Consider the following 21,202-nt stretch of genomic DNA (forward strand, 5'->3'; position numbering starts at 1 on the left):
GTATGTGAGAAGGTTGGAAGAGCGGCAAGGTGGCAGGGGAGTACCCATGGATGAGGACCTGCTGTCTCTCAAATCGTAAGCTCTGGAGCTGGAGGTGAAGACAGATTGAGGTCAAGGACTCCCACTCTTTGCTGTTCCTAGCTTAGCCAGGAGGAAAAATTGCTAAGCCTTCAGTGTGCTTATGGCATTTAGAGTTCTTTTCTAAGCTTTGGGCTTTTTTGTTTTGGTCATTCATTTTTTGTTGTTGGTGTCTTTTTTTTTTTTTTTTTTTGCATCAGACAAGATACACTTAATTCTTGAAATGCTGATGAAGCAGAGAATTAATCTTGCATACATAACATTTAAAGTTTTTCAGTGGCAAACTTGAGATTCTCTGTTTGCTATTAGTCAGCTTTTATCAGCATTACTACTGTTATAAAACACCATTGGTGCAAATATATTCTTTTACTAATGTTTTGCTTACTCGACCAGTAAAAACAGTAGCTTTATTTAAATGAGTTTTTAATGAACCATGAGAGCAAGTAAGGTTCAGAGAATGGCTAAGGATTTAGTGTTGCCCCTGTCTTTAAAAGGAATTCGGTCATTAGAAAGCTTATGAATTGATTTAATGGGTGTTTTTGTTTTTGTTTTTGTCATGTCTATGTAATAATTTGTTATTACATCATTACATTTGATCTGAGGTTCATATGATTCTTTCCCAATTTTACCATCATCTCTTCAAGGGAAACCTGCATGTGTTGTAAAGTCACAACAAATGCCACCTCCTCCAATTTGGAGTCAACCTATATACGTTTGATTAGCCAGTTTCAGGATTACTTTGTTCTGTCTTACTGTGCAGTCTTGCTTTTTATTAACACTTCAACAATAGTGTAATGTAGTTGTAACCTCATGGATAGGTACAAATAGAACAGTGGCTCTTGGGGATGGGCATGGGTGGGGGAGAAGTTTGCCTTGTCTGACACGTGGGTCAGCCAGCTCGTGGCTACAGCATTTGCATATGTTCATTGTGGTTTGCGGTTGACAAACTCAAGGCTGTTAGTTGAGCATAACTCAGATTGGGAATCTAGTTAGTCTGAAGGCTCAGTGGGTGACGGAGTGTGTCACCCTGAGGGACAGCAGAATTAAACCCCAGTTCTAAAATGTAAGCTGGGGAGTGTCATAGGTGAATATATATTTCACTGTGACTTCCAGCTGAAGCATAATGTATTTATTAGGCATCTGTGACCAAGAAATGGTACCTTCTTAAAGGATGCTGTTAGTTAGCTCTTGTGGGACAGTGACTTCGATCATCGACAGGTGGGAACGTCTGATCATGTTGGTCTCCTTGGTTGCTCAGGTAGCAAGGGGAATATCTTACCCCACAATGTGGTATATTGTTTGAAATGGCACTGTTAAATATTTTTCTCATTAGTTTCTCTTTTTGTGAGTAGATAACATAATCTGCTAGTGTCTCTTAGCTTTCATTTGGCTTTTGGCTGTGCTGCATGGCTTACAGGATTTTAGTTGTTGAACCAGGTATTGAACCTGGGCCCGTGGCAGTGAAAAGCACGGAGTCCTAACCACTGGGCCACCAGGGACTTCTCTAGTTTTTCTTTTCTTTTATTTGTGTGCCACCAGTTATCAAGTGTGCTTTATGGGAAACAACTGTATGTGGAATTTTTTTTTTTTTTTTTTTAAGTAATGGATAAAGCAAAATCCAGGAACCTAAATACTTGATCTACTTAACCTTGTTTTTAAAAGTGCCGCCTTGAGTCAAAAGACAAGGGGGGAAAAAAAAGTAAAGGTATTGATACATGTGATCTTAGCTATAGAAACTCAAATGGGCCTAGGGGAAGGAAAAGTAATTTTTGGAATAGTGGTAGTTTAGTATGTTACAGAACAGCCTCACTTTTGTCATGAAATACATGTATCTCCAACTACTTGATTTTCATTGTTATTTTTTGGAAATGCTACACTGTGCTACAGCTCCCGCCTTTGTAATGCATCTTCTCTCTGTTGCATTTGTTCTTTATAGGCACATTTACCCATGAAACCTCCCTGACATTGTTCAGAGAGATGTTATTTTACATGATGTCATCATTACTTTGGGTTTCAAAAGCATCATCACCATGGTCTCCTGTTAGGAAGAATATTGAAAAATGTGTCAAACAAAGTTCCCCACCAGAAGCACAGTCACTCTTTTTTGGTGATTGGTGATTTTGTTTTGATACTGTAGACCAAGTGATTCAGTGAAATCTGGCTTACTCATATTTCTTAGGTGAAGAAAGGGTCTTGAAGGCATCTTCAGGTTCCTTGTCATTTTTAGTATTTTTCCACATGCTTTGGACTTTTTCCAGGGCCAGAAATATGATGCCTTTCTAAAGAGTTATAGGTCTTTATTTCAGAGTCAAACAATTCAATACATTAATGTTGAACATGCTAAAGGCATTCATGAAACCCATAATAATCAACTTTTTCTGGATATATGCAGACTGTACATGAAGAAATCAACAGAGACAGGTGAGTTACTTAAAGGCTAGGGCAGTAAAACAGCTTTGGAGGGTGTGTGGAACCTAGGCCTAGAGTCTTGGTGACTTTACTTAGACAGCTGCTTAAGTCCCCTGCCATTTCCTGTATGAAGATGGAATCCACAAGATCTTTTGATTCTTTTAAAAAAAAAAAATTCTTCTGGGACTTCCCTGGGGCTCCAGTGATGAAGACTCTGTGCTTCTAATGCAGGGGGCATAGGTTTGATCCCTGGGTTGGGGAACTAGGATCCCACATGCCACCCCCAACTCCCAAATAAATAAAAGGCTTTTCTGATTAAAACTGAGTGACGATATCTTTAGCACGGTTACCCTCAAGTATGTTCAGAAACTTTCACATAGTAGTATCAAAATAATGTGAACTTGGTAAGGTGGAATATTATCTGTGATTTATCCTGAATGAACAGAATTCAATTCCAAGACTTGCAGGTGCTCATAGCCTGGAGATTCCCTGCAGGCCATGCTGTTGATTTTTTAGATGCTCCAGGGTGGCGAGGTGGGGAGAAAATAGTATCTTTGAAGTTAGATAGATTTGAACTTCCAATTTCAGATTCATTGTATACTACCAGCTAAACTCTAGTCATATGAATCTTTCTGAGCCTCAGTTTTTTTTTTCCCTGAAACAAATGTAAAAAGCTGCTCCGTGTTTCTGTGAAGGGTTTAGGCAGGTTGCAGAGCATCTGCAGAAGAACTTCACTCTGTTGTTATTGCGATGCTGAATTTTTCCAGCAAGCCTTCTCCTTTCCTTTTCCTGTTGTTTTCCCCTCTTATTATTGGTGTCCAAGAACTCTGCCTCAGCCTCCAGTTACTCTTGGAACTGATCCTCAAAATTCCAGAAGTCTGTGTTTATCAACCCCCACGATCGCTTTAATTTTACGTAACAGTGAGGGTGCGCTTGTGTTCTGGAAGCTGATGTGCCTTCTCTCTTATGTGTCCCAAGTCCAGGAGGAGAGGCCAGGGCTTCAAGTAGTTTCCTGTTGCTGCCACAGCAAATTCCCATAGACCAGTAGTTTAAAGCACCACACATTTATTAATATCTATCATCGTTTTTGAATAGCATTTATTTGGCTGCATTGAGTCTTCGTTGTGGCGCTCAGACTCTCTAGCTGTGGCGTTTGCTCAGTAGTGGTGGCACACAGGCTTTCCAGCTGCATCGCACATTTTTAAGTTGACAGTTCTGTAGGGTAGGAGTCTGACATAGGTAGAACTAAGGTGTGAGCAGAGCTTCATTCTCTCCTGCAGGCCCAAGGGGAGAATTCACCTCCTTACCTTCCGGAGACCCCCGCCTTCCTTAAAGCCAGCAGTGTGCTATGTAGACACATTTCTCTCTGACCACAGCTGGGAAAGAGTCTCCACTTATCCAGACTTGTGTGATTAGATGGGGCCCGCTGGACAGTCTCCCTGTTTGAAGGTCGTTAATCTGAATCACATCTTCAAGTCCCATTTGCTGTGGAAGCGCAGTTCCCACAGATTCTGAGGACTTGGGTGGACAGTCGTGAGCATTATTCTGCCAACCTCACCACCATCCTCTTTTGAGATGAGGAGGTGTAAGGCTTAGGGATGGCAGAGAGGCCAGTGGATCGGGGCAACACCCATCTCAGAAGTAAGGTTAGAGCTGGTTTTGATTGTAGTTCTCTTTGATTGTGACTCTATGTCCTTAGCCACTTTGTTCCGTGCAGTTTTTTATTCATAAAAGGCCACCCTCGATCCTCTAGTGGTTTACGTATGCATTTGCATGTGATATTTACGAAATGGGTTTTCTGCTGGAATGTTCTGGTGTCTCAGGCAGCTGAAATGACTTGTTCCAAGGGAGGTGGAAATGTGTGGCCAAGTTTGGAATTTTATTTACAGGTGGGTCATCTTAGGTGTTTCCATGGACAGAGGAGCCCATTGGGCTACAGTCCACAGGGTCGCAAGGAGTCGGACATGATCGAGCAACTGCCACTTTCACTTTCAGTATGGCTGTTATCCTAAATTCTGCCTGTCTTTTCTTGTGGATACTTTTTGGGTGAATGGATCACAAGAGTGATGAAATAATAACTGTCGAAATTAAAAATGAACTTTCAAAAACAGTCTACTTCATGGGCAGCAGTGAAGATTCCATCTGTTAAAATATGGGTTTGAGTCACGTTTCACAAATTGAAGAGCAAGACGTCTCCTTTATTTTTTGAAGGGCACGATAGAGTTTTTTAATATGTGATGTTCTGTGAAGGTCTTGCTTCTTTTGCTGTGCTACTGTGTATTCTTGTAGAGTAGATTTTCTAAAATTATATATCCTTCCCAATTTAACACAAAATTGCTTTATATCTGCACCTGGCACTTAAATTTCAGTTTAAAAGAAAGCTGTAGAATTGTATGTTTTTGGCATATTGCAAATCACCAACTGTGATTCTGCCATTGAAATTCAAACAGCATTTGTTCATGACACAGTCCAGATTTCATAATACTTGTGTTTTCTAAAAATGCTGGAGATAATTATTGAAACTAATATATGTGTATAAGTTCTTCCATCATGTGTGGCATTTAAAGACTCGTTCTTTGTAATTTTCAATCTCCATTTTCCGTTTGCAAAAAGGACTTTATTCTTAGGAGAACACATCATTGTGAAAAGTTAATAACAAAACTTGAATTTCATTTGCTTCCAATTAAGTGCCAAAATGTCAAAACTTAATATCTTTAAAATGCATATGAAGCCACACACCTTGTAAGAAGTCTGATAAAATTAAAATAAAGTACAGAAATTCAAAATCCTGATGAAGAGCTTGAAATGAATATTCTTAGCTTAGCAGGGTTACCAAGGAACCTTGACTTTTAGTTTTATTTCTCACACGGAAATTTTTAAATTGGATGTTACTAGAGGGATGAGCAGTCTCGTGCAGGATCATCAATTTATGGCCCATGGGTTAAGTTTGGCTGATTATCTGCTTTGTAAGTAAAGTTTTATTTAAACATAGTCACTGTCATTTATTTACATATTGTGAATGGCTATTTTCATGATACAATGCAAAGTAGAATAGTGTGACAGAGACTATATGACTTGCATGGCTCCAAAAATAGTCTCTGTACATTTTTAGAAAAATGTTTGCTGACCCTGATCTGTAGAATGTCTATTATCAATCAGAGGAGATTCTTGTGAGATAAACAGGTTGATAATGTATACATATATATACCATTTGTGAAAACTAGTGTATACATACAAATACCTTTCCATTTTTTACAATTGCTAAGGATTTCTTTTCCCACTGATGTTGCTAATTATAAGGTTGAGTGGCCCAACTCCTCATCTGACTTTAATTTCTTCTTACCACTTAGCCTTCCTTCAGATTGTTTAATCAGCTAATTATATAAGATGCCACAGCAGGATTCTGAGCTTCCTGTTTGTCTACATATCTCTATGACCTTATGGTGGTTTTCGTTTTTGTCTTATGAATTGATAGATGTAAATAGAATTAATTCAAACTGTAATTATAAAAACTTTTCATCTTCTGTGAATTCTTCTTTCAGTCTGTTAACTAAAAGTAGTTGAAGAGACTTAGGTTGGAAGCTGAAGGCTTGGTTCTTTTGGGGTGTGGTCCTGTCTCTTCTTTCCTTGGAAGGCTAAGCTGAGTTTTCTAGGCATGGGATTGGAGGGTGAACGGCCAAGGTGTTCTGTGCCATAGAACTTTTTTCCTCTTTGAGATTTTAAAGTAGTGCTGCCACTGTTTAGTTGTAAGAAGAAATAGAGTGAGTTTAAATAGAGTGAATTTATACAGTACTTGGTAATACTGTATTACAAAAATTTTCAATTTTCAGAAAAGTTACAAAAGTAGTACAGAGTGTTTTCATATACTCTTCACCTATCCCTAATGTTAACATCTTACATAACCATAGTATAGTTATCAAAGTTAGGAAACGAACAGTACTGAGTACATACTAACTAATCTATAGCCCTCATCTGAATTTTGCCTCTTCTCCACTAGTGCCTGTTTCCTAGTCCAGGATCTAGGCGAAGACCTCACACTGCATGTGGTTTGTATTTCTCCCCAGTCTCCTCCAAGGTGCAGTTTGGTCAGCCCTTTACTTTCCCGGTCTTGATATTTTTAAAGAATAGGAGTTATTTTATGGAATGTTCCTTAGTTTGGATTTGTCTGATGTTTCCTTGCAATTAGACCAAAGTTATGTGTTTTGGGCAGGAGTACCATGGAAGTAACGTCGTATACTTCTTGGTGTATTTTTCAGAGAGTACATGCTGTCAACACGTCTTATTACTTAGCGAAATGCTGTCTGCCAAGTTTCTGCCCTGCAAGATACTATTTTCTCTTTTTAATTAAAAAGCATCTTACAGGGAGATACTCTGAGATATGTCCACCTCTGATCATATTCTTACCATTAATGTTAGCATCCACTGTTAGATCTTGCCTGCGACAGTTCTGACTGTGGAGATTGCCTAGTGATGATTTCTCTTTATTTTTTCCATGTTTATTAATTTGGATGCTCCAGTAAGGAAGAGCTGTCCATTCTCCATCATTTATTTCTTTGATTATTTGATTATATCATTATGGACTCAAGGAGGTTTAGTTTTATCTTGGGTTATAATCTAATGCTATCATTATTTGTTTACAAGTGTCCCAGATGGCTTTGGTGATTCAGAGCTCCTTTAGGTTGGCCCCTGATTCCCTTAGATGTTCTCTTTAACATCATAAGGTGTTCCAGGCTCATCATGTATTTTTCTTACCCTGCCCCTGTAGTTAACTGTTTTTCTATGAACTTCTAGTTCATTTATTGGAAAATGGTATTAGAAACTAAGATCTGGTCTTTCATATCCATTGGTTCTTGAATCAGTAACTTGACATTGAAGCAATGTCATTGCTTCAAGGATCTCTCAGTGGACAGAACTAGGACATACATGTGTGGTCTGTATACCACACATGGATTCACATCCATCTGTACCTGCCTACCTACCTACTTATGAAAACCTTGAGTTCATATCGATGCCTCCAATTCAAATCTAATACTACAGTTAATTTCTTTTTTTGTCACTTCTGATTTTGAACTTTGTAAGAACTTTGGCTCTTATCCAAAATACTTTTCTCTTTCATTCTTTCTTGAGGTGTGTGTATAGTAGTAGGAGGAGGAGAAGGGATAGTAATAATAGTAGTAATAGTAGTAGAAGTAGCATGGATTTCCAAATCATATGCTTGTGAGAAACAAACTTACTAATTGAATACAATATTTCTGTTCCTGTCCTTTTTCCTTTAGACGTGCTTTAAACAGTGAAAATAATTTTCCAGAGTAACTTAGTTCTTTTCTTCCCCACCCTTTTCTGTGTGGTTGTGTTTTTCATTTGTAACAGGTTTATTTGTTTGTGTTCCATTTTAGATTATCCAGCCTCCAGACCTCCACCTTGCCTCTTGGTTGATTTCAATTATTTATTTGTTTTAAATATTTTAATTATTTTGATGGCTCTAAGAGTCGGAGTTACAGAAAAATATGTTCAGGAAAGTGTCACCACCCATTACCCTCATTACCTGCTCCCATTCTCTTTCTTTCAGCCTTGTTCCCTCTAACTCCCTGTAGGCTACCAGCCTCATTAATTTCTTTTATCCTTCCTGTGTTTCTTATGCACCATGAGCAGATGCTTTATGACAGTTCATATCCCCTTCTTCCCACATGAGGGGCCCCTTATTACCCTATGCTGTGTATACTATATGTCATATATATGTATATGTATTTATGTATAGGTATATGCATTTTCTTTTCCGCTTGATATACTATCTACAAAAAGATTTAAATCCACTCTATCCCCTTTAGCATTCTGAGATACAAAACCATTGTATTATTTTCCACCTGTAGAATTTTGGATATGACACGTACAACTTAGAAATGTAAAAGTATCAAAACCCAGGGCAGGCCTATTTCTCTGAAGTTCCTCTTCCTAAAATATAACATTCCTGGGTGTGTAAATATCACTATTTACACCAAAGATGGTGTAAGTTTGGGGTTGTCCTTTCAAATGCCTTTGTATATAACTGCAAACTCACCTGTCATTTCTAGCTGGTAGCCGTGTTTGATGAGCAAGACCCCCATCATGGAGGTGATGGCACCAGTGCCAGCTCCACAGGCACCCAGAGCCCAGAGATATTCGGCAGTGAGCTCGGCACCAACAATGCCTCAGCCTTCCAGCCTTACCAAGCAACAAGTGAGATCGAGGTCACCCCTTCAGTCCTTCGTGCGAGTAAGTGCATATTTCATCTTCATTTACAGGGATGCCAACTTTTGTTATTCAGGCATGCTCCTGTGAGTGGAATTCATTATCTGTTTAAAATTGATTAAGTTTGGAATCTGGGCAAATGTCTTTTGCAAGAGAGATAAGTAAGATTCTTTACATTTTTGGATTGAGCTTAGATTATTTTGGACTGGTAAACTTTTAATAGCTCACTAAAGATCAATAAGGATAATTTAAAGTTATATTACTTGAATTTTTCTTCCTATGTGTTTTGTTTGAACGCTAGAACAAATGGAAGTAATCAAAAGCCTTCCGTTGAAACAAAGCAGAGCGTGTTTGGTTGATAGTCAACTTGGTTATAATCATTTCTGGATCTTTATCTGGAGGGGGCCAGCGTTAGCTTCAGGGATCTGGAAGAGCTGATATGAGATACCACCTCAAGGAAAGAAAATATCAGACTTAGTGGGTTTATAGGAGAAATCCTAGGATGCAGAGTGTCCAAGTTCCAGTACACTAGGTTGAAGAATTCTATAGCCACTCCTGACATTCCTTCACTTCTTTTACTCACAAATGTGAAGAATGTCTGCTAAATATAATATTTAGTGTTTGTAAGTGTATAATCTTATTGAGCAGTTGGTAAGAGAAAGAAGACCTATTTCAAGAACTTTATATTAGAAATCACTTATCTTTTAGGCACACCTAATTTAGAAACATTTCAGTTTTCAAGTAGAAAATTTAATCTTGTGTGATGTTATTGGTCATCTTCAGTGGATCTTCACATAGAGATATGGAATAATGTATAAGAGTAATATATAGAATATAGTTAGATAATTTTGAAAATATGCAGTTTTTCTTGCAAAATGTATCTTTGTCCCCACTTTTTGTATTGGTAGCAGTCTACAGCATCTTGGTAATTTGCTTCTAGATGTTTATAAACTATTTCTGCTTCCACTGTCCCTTGGAGATACATAGGTATACACACACACACACACACACATATATATATATATAAATATTACTATATAATATCTCCATATTTCTATCTATCTATCTATGGAGAATAAGGAAAGGACATCAATTTAATAGTTAACACATCTGATGATCCAAAATGTGATATGTGTACCATGTATGGTATATGAAGTAATATGTAGAGTGTGCACAGGTCATTTTCTTTTATTATATACTGACTCAATAAGTCCATGCTTTAATGATTATCTGCTTGGAGCAAATGTGTTTAAAAAATGGATTGCCTAGTTTCAATTTAAAGAAAATTTTAATTAAATAATAGTGTAAGTATTCATAGATACCTGATGTTTGGAAAGCAGTGTCTTTATGTGAGTAATTACACCAATATATATAATGAAGTACAGAGTTTTTTGTTGTGTTATTGTTGTAGTTTTTTTATTCATGTGTTTTATATAGTAAGATGCACCTTAAATTTAGATATGTGCTGGAAGAAAGGCCAGTCCTGTCTTTAAGTTAGGAAGAATTTGAATGGCTTGCTGCCCATCCGTTTGTATCTTTTGACTTCACTGATTCAACAAGATTTCTACACCACCACCACCACCCACATTTGGCTGGCTCTGTTTCAACCCCAAACATCTCTTTTACCTTGCTTCTATTGAGAAAAGGAAGCTATATTTGAAGCATATATGTTGTCTTGTAGCCACCAGTGGGAAAATACACAAATATTAAGAACAAGAAGCTCTGACTTTTATTTGCTAAGGTTATTTAGATTTTATGTCCTTGGCAGGCATTGGGTAAATGCATGTTAAAAACATGTACTAAATACAAGGTTTGGTGACTATGTAAAAGTTACTCCATACATATGAGTCATTTTCTATAGTATTAATACTATTCATTCAGAAATAAAACAAGGGTCAGTCAGTGCTGGCCAGACTTTGTGCTAGGTGATCAGAGTCTAGAATTGAGTTAGTAAGTCTTTGCTATCAAGGAGTTTATGTTCAGTGATCTTCCTCATTTTCAGGTTTGAAAGGAAAGGAACCAACAATATGTAGAGATCTGTTCAGTCATGCAATAATCAACTGCAGTTAGAGGCATAGTTAATATAGGATTTCAGATAAGTAAGCCTCAATACTTATCTTGAAGAAATAAAGTGATGATTTTTCTATGAATTAATTCACTCATCTCTTTTATTCTATAAGGAGCTGATGGAAGCTAAGAAAACTCTAGAAGTATCATTGTCTTGTGATGTGAGAAAAAAGATGAAAATGTTTTCTTTTTCTCCCAAAGTTTACTTTTCCTCTTCTGATTAAAAAAAATCAGGACATTTGGGCATCCAGAAGTGCTGTGGGCCCTGGTCATTGGATCTCCTCTGTCACAGTGGAGAAATCCAGAGGTTTTCAGGCCAATAGAGCCATTTTAAGGAATGGCAAATGAGGAAGGTGATGATTTGACAGCAAACACTTCAAACTGTTGTTCTGGCATCTCTTGGCAGGTTTCTGCATCCTTCAGTCATAGATAGGTATACTTTGATTTAATGATAACCAGATGCTGATAACCTGTTCTTTTTTTTAAGAAAACAGACTTTTGGTAAGTTTGAGAGTCTATTGTACTTTACACTTTTAACATGAGCTTACTCTGCAGACACTCCTTCTAGAACATGGTTTAGAGTATTCATGGTTCAGAAAAAGTAAGGCAAAACCACATCAAGTACAGTCTGTGGCCTTGCTCGGCCTCAGTTCCTGCATCTCAAGGTAGCTGGCCTAGGACCGTGAAGAGTAAATGAGATGCTTGAACTCTTGATAGTGTCTGACACATGATGAACTCTAGACTAATGGGAAATTGTAGAAAGGGGATGGTGATAATGACATCTCTTGAGTGCAGACCCAGTTCTTATGGATGTTTTAAAGGTTTGAGGAGTTACAGAGCCCAAGTATATAGAATGTGTCTTCCTGGATAGAACACATTACCTTTCTTGGGTGGGGTGGGGTGGAGTACTCTCGTATAGAGTGAAATTGGAACTGTGTTCTCCTAACCTCACAGTTCTGTTATAGATAACTTAGCTTCCTCTGTGTTTAATGTTCACAAATCCAGATTTAGAGAGACTTATTGTGCTCAGGGGCACAATTTCTGGAGCAGATCATTAAGGCCAAGTCTTATTTTTCTCAATGATTTTTTTTCTTTTTAAAAAATTTTTCTAAAGGCTGTTTATAGGGCCAGACATTCTGAGGGTACTCTAGCTTTAGAACGCTGGCAGGATTCCTTTTCACCCCAGAATGCTGAATTAGTGTTTCCTTTGGAAGAGCCAGACTAAAGATTCAAGATACCTTGGCAGTGGCATTTGCCCTAGTGATGGAAAAAGTCCTAGAAATAAAATTGCTGTAGAAGTTCTGAGAAACAAAGTATCTGATTAGGCTGTCTTTTAACATTTTAACTTTTCTGAGCTATTTTAATTTTATAGTGAATTTATACCATTTCTGGCAAAATGTTGCTGAAGTGGTGCTCTTTAGTTGGTAAGATTTTACTGGCTCCCTGGCTTTTAGAACTTACAGAGACATCAACAATTGCTATACAAGCTTGTGTTATGAAGTTAGCCCCCCTGCCTCTTTTTTGAGCTCTAAATTTTTTTCATACTCAAGAATATACAGATTGGTTTTCTCTTGCTAGGAGATCTAAGATCTTTGGTTTAGAGATCTATCCTTTTAACTGGTATTAGAATACTATTTTCCAGATTTAATTTAAATATATATTGAAAATAGAAATAATATTCCTATTGTATTTCCTTTTAACTTGTGAAGTGGAGCATGGCATACAAATGGCATTCTCAGTATTTCAAATAATTACCTTCTTACTGTGCAAGTTCTATTCAGCCTATAAAACTCATCCAGTTTTGTTGTAGATGCAGTCTGATTATTACATGTTGACAAGGTCATATATCTATTAATTGGATTGGAGATGGGATACAAAATTGCTATAATTATTGTAATTTTCTAGCTAATTGCAGGGTTGGTGGTGAATATTTTACTTCTGCAAAATGAAAAACAGTATTCCATCAAAAGTTGTTCTATGGGGTTTCAGACATTTTGTTTCATATCTTTGGTGCTTTTTGCCCACAAAGTACCTCTTTTGTATCTATTTTTTGTGTATCAGTGCGCCTTTGGATGTCAGAGTGCTCATTGGCAGGCATCAGTGGAAGCAGCAAAGGCAGAGAGCCTGGAGTAGGCTCACTGCCTCTTTGTTCTGGTTGCCACGGTACCTCTATTGTTTATTTATAAATTGGAGCACTCTCCTTTCAGACTTACAATCAAGGCTGAGTGGGTCATATCCAATTGGGAGAGGGCTCCTCCGCTCTGCTCTGTTGTCACCTGTGCACTCAGAAATGCCCCCCAAAATGAACATTCTTCCCTCCATTCACATTGTTTATGTTCTTTTTTGGCATGAATAATTAAATAAATTATTGGTCAGCCCATTTTGCATTGTAATATATGGCTTATTTTGCATATCATCTCTTTTTTGTGTGTCTTTTGCTTCATTTAAACTAAACCAGCTTCTAAGAGCTGGAAGCCGAATTGACATTTTAAAAATAATGGTGTGTACACAAGGTGAGTGTGTTTGGAGAGTTCCTGGTGGGTGGGGGCTGGGTTACTGAGGGGGGTGTTGGAAGCTCACTACCTAGGATGGTGCAAGCAGACTGATGTTTATTCCCTGCTGGAGTATAAACTGGAGGCGCAGGTGAAAATTGCCAGGCCTAATGAGCAATTTGGCAGATAAGACGGGCTGTCAGGCGACAGCAGTTCAGCAGCAGGCGTACTGTCTGCAGACCAAGATGCTTGTTCCACAGACAGCATTTCAATACCATAAAGAAAGCTTTTTTGGTTGGTATCTGGTGTGGCAAATATGTTTATTTCATCCGTCGATTTTCCAGTGAAGTAACCAGACATCAACATATGGCAATTTTGGTTGCAAAATTATTTTTAAACTTGCCTTTTCATACGGTTCATCCATTAAAAAAAAGAAGAAAAGGCCAATATATGTTCCCCCCACACCAGAACACAAGAAATGTTAGGTTTTAAAATGCTGATAAAATGTAAGCCATCCGTGATTCCTTGGGCTGAAGCATTTTGTCTGTGGTCTTTAAGTTGGAACTTAACACTTGACAAAGAAACAGTGTAGTCTTTTCAGCGAACTGTGTCATTTATATCTGCTTCTTTAACCCAAGAATCCTTTCCTTCCATGCAGCACATGAAAGTCTAGGCATATGGCTGACTTCTCCCCACCGAGGCTGTCAGTGTATTGTAAAAGGGACGCTGGGATGGGTTTCCATATCCTTGTAGTAGCAGGCAGTCCCTTGGGAAACCACCAGGTCCCTCTCCCCTACTTTACATCAGGCACCTGAGGCTCAGCGGAGTGAACTAACAGAGGCTGTGCTTATGGTGCAACCATAGTGCACGTCTTCACGTTCAAGACAAGTGGAGTTATTGCTGAAAATGCATCGATACTTACTGTACACCAAAGTCCCCTTGTGACATTTCGAGATACCAGACTTGGAGTCAGAGCGCTGTCGCGCTTCCTGTCTGACACCAGTATTTCCCAATTATCTTTCAGCAGAATAACCACTGGTTTCCGACATTGCTTAATTGAATTTCTGTGAAATACTTAATTAAAAAAAAAAAAACCCTCCACACATCACATGTATACAATATTTTACTCTTAATAATGACGACTGTGGACCATGGGGAGGAGGAGTATATTTTAGAAACTGTCTGCCTCATGTGGTCAGGTGGTTTGGACTGTAGGTAGCAGCTGGTCCTTGGTCAGTGACGAGGTTTCCTGTAGGATTCACAGCACCGCCTGTGTGTGGTCTCCGCACCCTGAATCTTAGAGAACTGGACACCTGCGCATGGAGCTCTCTGTGTCTGTCGCACCTGCTGAAATCCAGGGAAGAGCAGTTTTACAGATTTCCCGCCTCTCCCTACCCCCAAGCCCAAGATTTCCCCATGTCCAATCACCGCTGTATTCTTCACTTCTTTTTGTCCTTGGCTAGTATGTTTTACTTGATCCTGAAGTCTTGCCTTGTACTCTTGTCTTTGTATGGGAATATACGTTAAGTGCCCACTGTTTATCTGTTTATCAGGTAGAGAAACAGTTACTGACACTTGAAAATTTGTAAAAGTGATATAGCTATGAATATGTTAAGAAAGTACAATTTAAATCCAAGCAAGAAAGCCCATTTTCACATCGCAATAAGAAGTGCATTACAGAGAGAAAAAATTCTATGAAAATGTTTGAGCAGACACGATTGGATTGTAAACAAGCTTTCTTTTTCATTTTCATCCTCCATTCTAACCAGGTATCTAGATTCTTTTTTTCTATTAGCGGATGTCACAGAGAGACCCATATGTGGATTATTTTGTCAGCATGAAAGCCTGGCAGATAACATCTTTTCTTCTCTTTTTGTTGCACTTGATATAGATCTCTTGTATAGCTCTTCTTGAAACTGTTTGCTTATTTATTCTTTCATTGCTTTTAATGTCAGAAACAGCCTGTGTTCCTCATCCTGTTTGCTACTGTCTGCAGCTAGAGACTGACTTCATCTCTCAGAATCCTTGTGTGAGTCCCAAATGGGGAGGGACCCAGAGGTAGGGTGATTTTTAAAGGCACCCCTGAGGTTGTCACCTCTTCTGCCTTTTCCCTGAAATGGACAGCTAGTGATCCCTGTGGTGGCCATGTTTTGAAGAAAAACTAACATGTCTGAATCACTGTATGAATTCATTAAGTTATTTTGCATTTACAAATTTCATTTACATTGACATTTAAGTTAATTTAATTATTATTTACCACTTCATTGCCTACATTTCAGCAAATTATCTTTCTCCTTAACAAAGAGCCTGGGCGCTGTAGCGAGTGGGCATAGTGGCATGAGTGTTTGTGGTCCCAGACACACATGAAAGAGGAGATCATATCTGTCCAGCACTTTCTGTGGCTTAGAGTTGATGCTTCTGTTTCGTAGTTCCCTCCTGTTGGCATCTGACAGGACTTAGATGAATCCAGAATTTTCATAACAGCAAAAAGGGGACTGTGCATCTATTTACCAAACCCTCCCGTTTCTCTCTCTTGGTCTCCAAAATGATCCAGACCATGGACCTGGCTTATTCTCAGATACTGTCACCCTGCTTGTTCCTCAGTGGAATGCCTTTCCATTTGTGTTCTCTCTAAAATTTGTAGAAAGCTTTCTATCTCTACATTTTTCTATATCAGCCTATGTTTTCTATCTGTTCTGAGGATTAAGCAATCTCGATATGTTATTTTCCAGCTCTTTCTTACAGAGTCAAGGGTAAATACGGCAATGACAGCTTGTTGCCTGGGTTGCAGTTCTGTTTCGACAGTCTTATGTAAGGGTTGTTTTCTTGTCTTTATAGCGGTACCGTACTAATAAGTGTTTGTATGGTTAGGGTTGGCCAAAATGTTTGTTGGGTTTTTCCATACAATCTTTTGGAAAAACTCGAATGAACTTTTTTGGCCCACCCAATACATATACACACATATATAGCTGATACTTAGTGAGGTTATATGAGGAAGGAGTATAGGAGTAGCATGTACCTTCAGGAAAATAATCATTTTTGTAGAGATAATTCAGGTGTTCAAAGATGGAAGATTGCAACTGGATCCATCTAGGACTAATCGTAATATGGAAAGGGCAGGAGCCAAAGGGCATTTCAGACTACTACTAGATTAGTCAACCCATCATCACATTTAATTAAAATGTCAATTTGTACCATAGCTCATCTACTGGTTAATTTGTTATTTAGATCAGCTTGAGAAGTATTTATTTTAAATACAGAATTTGTGTTAATGCATTGGAAAAGAATATTCTCTTGCTTGGCAGAGATGTTACAGCCTAAAGATTTATGATTTAGAACAACAAAAACCAGCTGGTGATCAGTTTGCATAAGTAGTGTAGAACTGTCTACTAATGCTGGATAATAATTCTTCCTTTTGTAACCAGAGTCAGGAAGTTGGGAATGGGAGGCAGAAGCAAGGTCAGTGATGAGTCCCTGGGACTTCCCTGGTGGTCCAGTGGTTAGGAGTCCATGCGTCCACTGTTGAAGGCACAGGTTCAATCCCTGGTTAAGGAACTAAGATCTGCATGGGCCTTAGGATGATTACATAAATTGATGGAACTTGTGAGTATTAGATGTAATTTTCATTCTTGAACCTCTGTATCACCTCACCTCCAGTTCACATTCTTGAGCTCTCCTAGGAGTTTCTAATAATTCTGCTTTGAACAGAGGTGTTGAAGTGACTGAAGACCACTTCTAACAAGCCTTCATGGGCTTATTCATCTAAAGACCTTTTATTTTGTGTTACTGCACCTTCTTTATTTGTTTGCTTGTAAAGAAGTGGATTGTTAGGCATTTACTAAATTTTATTCCGTTTTCTAAAACACAGTGCTCTTTCCTGTTTCTGGGTTTCCTGATATGCTGCTTTATGTTGTAACTGCTTATGTACCTCTCTGGCAGTTCAGTTGCTGCATAATTAAATGTGATAAAAAGACTCTTTATAACTTTGAACATAAAATTTCAACTGATCCAAGTTCAAATGTGTATTTGATCTCTTAATTTTATTTACAGGGATGCTAACATTCCTTTAATAGGATTTTTTTTTTTTTTAACACTGAAGAAATGTTTGATAACATTTGAAACTGAACACAATATTATATATATTTCAATATTCCTATGTTCTCAAAAACTGTAAATTTATATGAAAACTTTGCAAACAGTCATCTTTGGGGCTTCCCAGGTGACTCAGTTGGTAAAAGTTGGTCGAGAATCTGCCTGCAATGCATGAGACTCGGGTTTGATTTCTGGGTGGGGAATATCCCCCAGAGAAGGGAATGGCAACTCACTTCAGTATTCTTGCCTGGAGAATTCCATGGACATGGGAGCCTGGCAGGCTACAGCCCAGGGGTTGCAAAGAGTCAGACATGACTGAGTGACTAACACTTTCACTTTTCTACATTTATATCCTCAATTGGATATGCTTGACGCAATCCTCTATCAGTGTAGAAAATTGAGACCCTTAATTAGAAAAAATATCTGCTGAAAACACATATAAAATGACGGTTCTCTGTTTAATGGTTACATCATCCATCTTCCTTCACTTCCTTTATTATCAAGACATACTGAATCACTGCATTTGTGTTACATCTTACTATAAGACTTAATTGTTTCAGAGGAGAAGTTTGGTTTAGCTATAGATGGTTTCGTAGTTGTGGTTATTATACCTTACCAATTTTAAAGACAGAGTATATACTTAGGGGAAAAAACATTTGAGCTACAGATAGAGTAACTACTAGTGGCATAGTTTTATTCTCTGGAACTTGGCTATTGTAGACTTTGATTCCCGTTTATTTATTTACAGCAGTGGTGCTTCACTGTCATGGGTAACACAAATGTTGGTGTGTGGAAGCTACTTTCATATGCAAGAGTCAGTACTGTCATGACAGCGGTGTACTAACCATGTCTGGAGAAGGTGTGTGTGTATATGTGTGATTTGCAGTGAGTCTTTGTTTTTGTCTTTTCACAAGTATTGTGCTTTTTGACTGACAGGAAACTGAATTTTAATATGGGCTTTTTAACTTCAAATGTCCATAGCAATATTAAAGAAAATTATGTAATGTGAAGATATTTCTCATAAAACTAATGGGACAGTTTTTTTTTTTTTTTCTGTATGATGAATATGTTACATTTCGAAATAAATGAAATGTCTGTCTAGATTTTTTTCTTCATTTACTCTCATAAACTCTGCCCTTGAAATAAATACACATCAGACTTTTGAGGAAGTTATTAATCAGATGAAGCTAATAAACAGTGAAGACTATCTTCATGTGACTGGTTTTTATAATTTGCTTTCAATTTCTATTCCAAGCTTTAAGATTTTATGCTACTCATATTTGAAAATTTAGATTTTTTTCCTGTCTACTCATCTGCTAACTATATTGGTAACTATTACATTTTTGAGCATTTTCTCATAATAAACTTTAAGACATCAAAATAATGTAAGAATATTTTTCACTTCTCTACCATTACTTATTGTCTGTCAATCCATTGCTGCTTGAAAAGATCTACTAGGTGTGTGGTGGGAAAATGCAACTGCTTTATATCTGTGCCTTGATTTTGATCAAATGTGCTTCATTTTTCTGAAAAATGGGAGAAATCAGACTACAGTAGCACTTGCTCCTTACCTTTTCAAAATCAAGGCACAGCTGAATAAATGGGGTTCAGGGGCCACACCTGGACCCACTAATCATGTTGTTAAACTTCTTGCTGCTTCTTAGCCCTGTAATTTGTGAGAAGCAGCATTTTAAGAAGCTTGACTTGGCAAATCTTTTTGGGGAAACTGAGCATCTTCTGAATAAATGCATAAAGTCCACACAGTCTGTTCAGAGGAGATTCATTCAATTGTAGTACACAAGATATTAAAGAAACTGTCATGATCAATATGCAACTTTGCATAGCTTTTTAAAAAATTTAATCCTAGTTGAGAAAAAAAGACGATTACTCAGTATCATTACATTGCTTATTTTCACTTGTCTTTTTAATTTTCAATATTGCAAGGTTACTTGTCTTCTGTTCAGTTTTTCATCATAGAAAATTTCAAGCACATACATGATTAGAGAGAACAGTGTAAGGAAATGCCATGCCCCACTCTCAGTTCTAACCATTATCAGTTGGTGGCTAGTCTTGTTTCATCTGTACTCCCCCAAATAGCATTATTTCAAAGTAAGTTCTAGATCTTATATAATTTCTTCTGAAAATATTTCAGTACTGTGTTTATTTCTAAAAAGTAAAACTGTAAATATGTAACCTTATATAATACTTTCTTAGTGCTATGTAATGTGATATTAGTATTAACATTACTCTATTTTGTAAATGTAGTTTTTCTATTTGGCTTGTTTAAATCAGCATCTTGGGAAAATCCATGTACTACATCTGATTGATATGTTTCTTTTGGTCTATGAGTTCCTCTTTCTGTGTGTGTGTCTGCATTTATCTATACATGGGTATGAGTATACACACACACACACACACACACACACATTTATTCTTTGGACTGTTTTTCCTGTGGTTTTCCTCTGCCAAGCCCATTATTAGAAAAGACCCTGATGCTGGGAAAGATAGAAGACGGGAGGAGAAGGGGACGACAGAGGATGAGATGGTTGGATGGCATCACGGACTCAATGCACATGAGTTTGACCAAGCTCTGGGAGATGGTGATGGACAGGGAAGCCTGCTGTGCTGCAGTCCATGGGGCTGCAAAGAGTCGGACCCAACGGAGTGACTGAACAACAAGGAACGGCAGCGTATCTGTGGCATCTGCTGTATCCTCATGTACCCTGTGCTGCTTGAAACCTGGCAGTTATTAGATGCGGTGTCTTGTTTCTGGTTTGGTTCTCTGACAGGTGTCTCTGGCTGCTGTTGTATGTTATGGTTCACTCAGGAGACACAAACGGCCTGGTTATTGTTTCTCGTTTTGTGATATTAGCAGCATTGGTAATTATTGCCTAGATCCATTATTATAATTTTTTTTAATGTTTGTAGCATGTTGATATTCCAGTTCTTCCACTTATTGGCCACATTATTTCTATAAAGTTCATCTTTTTGTCAACTGGTTTGTTACTCTGAGATACCCTATGTCCAAGAAGAACAGACCAAATGCCTAATTCTGTCTCTGTCTGTATTAGTTTTCACAATAACATGGTTGTTTTTTTTTTTTTTTTTTTTTTTTCGGCTGGCATTCTCCTGGTTTCATTTTTTCCTGTTTCCTTCTTTAAAAAAGTCACAAGAACTCATAAGCTCTAGTATAGTTCTTGTTTCTGTCTGCTCTGTTATTGTTCAGATCATCCATATTTATAGTGATGTGACCTCTCTAAACTGGCTCCTGAGAGCCCTTTTATGGCAGCATCCTTGCTTTCTGCCATGAAATGTGTTCCATGTTCATCTTATATATTTTCTGCCCCACATCCGCAATCAGTCACTTCCTGAAGCAGCCTTGTCCTTTGAATGGGGAAAGGTATTCAGAGACTGCTGTGTGGGTACATTGGTTTTATTTTGCTAAGCCTAAAAGTGAGTTAAAATTAAGAGCATCCTGGTCTGATTTCAGTTTTCAAAGTGGTGCCTCAGAGTGCATGATGATGTGATTATTTGAGAGTGAGTCTTTCTAGTGATACTAGTCAGCACAGGTTGTTCATGCCAATTCCAGGTTTCCTTTATTTGGGTGGTGAAATTTTATGGTAACTAATAAGACTGGTGTTGTGAGTTTCCTGGTGGTCCAGTGGTTAGGACTACATGCTTTCACTGGCAGGACCCAGGTTCAGTCCCTGATTGGGGAACTGAGATCCTGCAAGCTGTGAGGCACAGCTGGGAAAAAAACAAAAGGACTCTGCATGTTTCCCTGGGCACTATGACCATGAGTATGATGAGGTCGTCCTTAGCAGGTGTCAGAAGCA

At 38.0% G+C, this 21,202-nt stretch overlaps 1 protein-coding gene across 20 annotated transcripts in view; it reads left to right on the plus strand.

The window, feature by feature from the left end:
- The window catches only part of PARD3 (par-3 family cell polarity regulator), a 556,192-nt gene that overhangs the window by 203,415 nt on the left and 331,575 nt on the right, over nucleotides 1-21,202 (plus strand). For all 20 annotated transcript variants that reach the window (XM_043885073.1, XM_043885063.1, XM_043885076.1 and 17 more), the window contains exon 3: nucleotides 8,559-8,739. In XM_043885073.1, coding sequence (XP_043741008.1) covers nucleotides 8,559-8,739 — 181 coding nt within the window. The remainder of the gene's footprint in view (nucleotides 1-8,558; nucleotides 8,740-21,202) is intronic.

Source organism: Cervus elaphus, chromosome 23 (genome assembly GCF_910594005.1).
Source record: "Cervus elaphus chromosome 23, mCerEla1.1, whole genome shotgun sequence".
NCBI classification, from domain to species: Eukaryota; Metazoa; Chordata; class Mammalia; order Artiodactyla; family Cervidae; genus Cervus; species Cervus elaphus.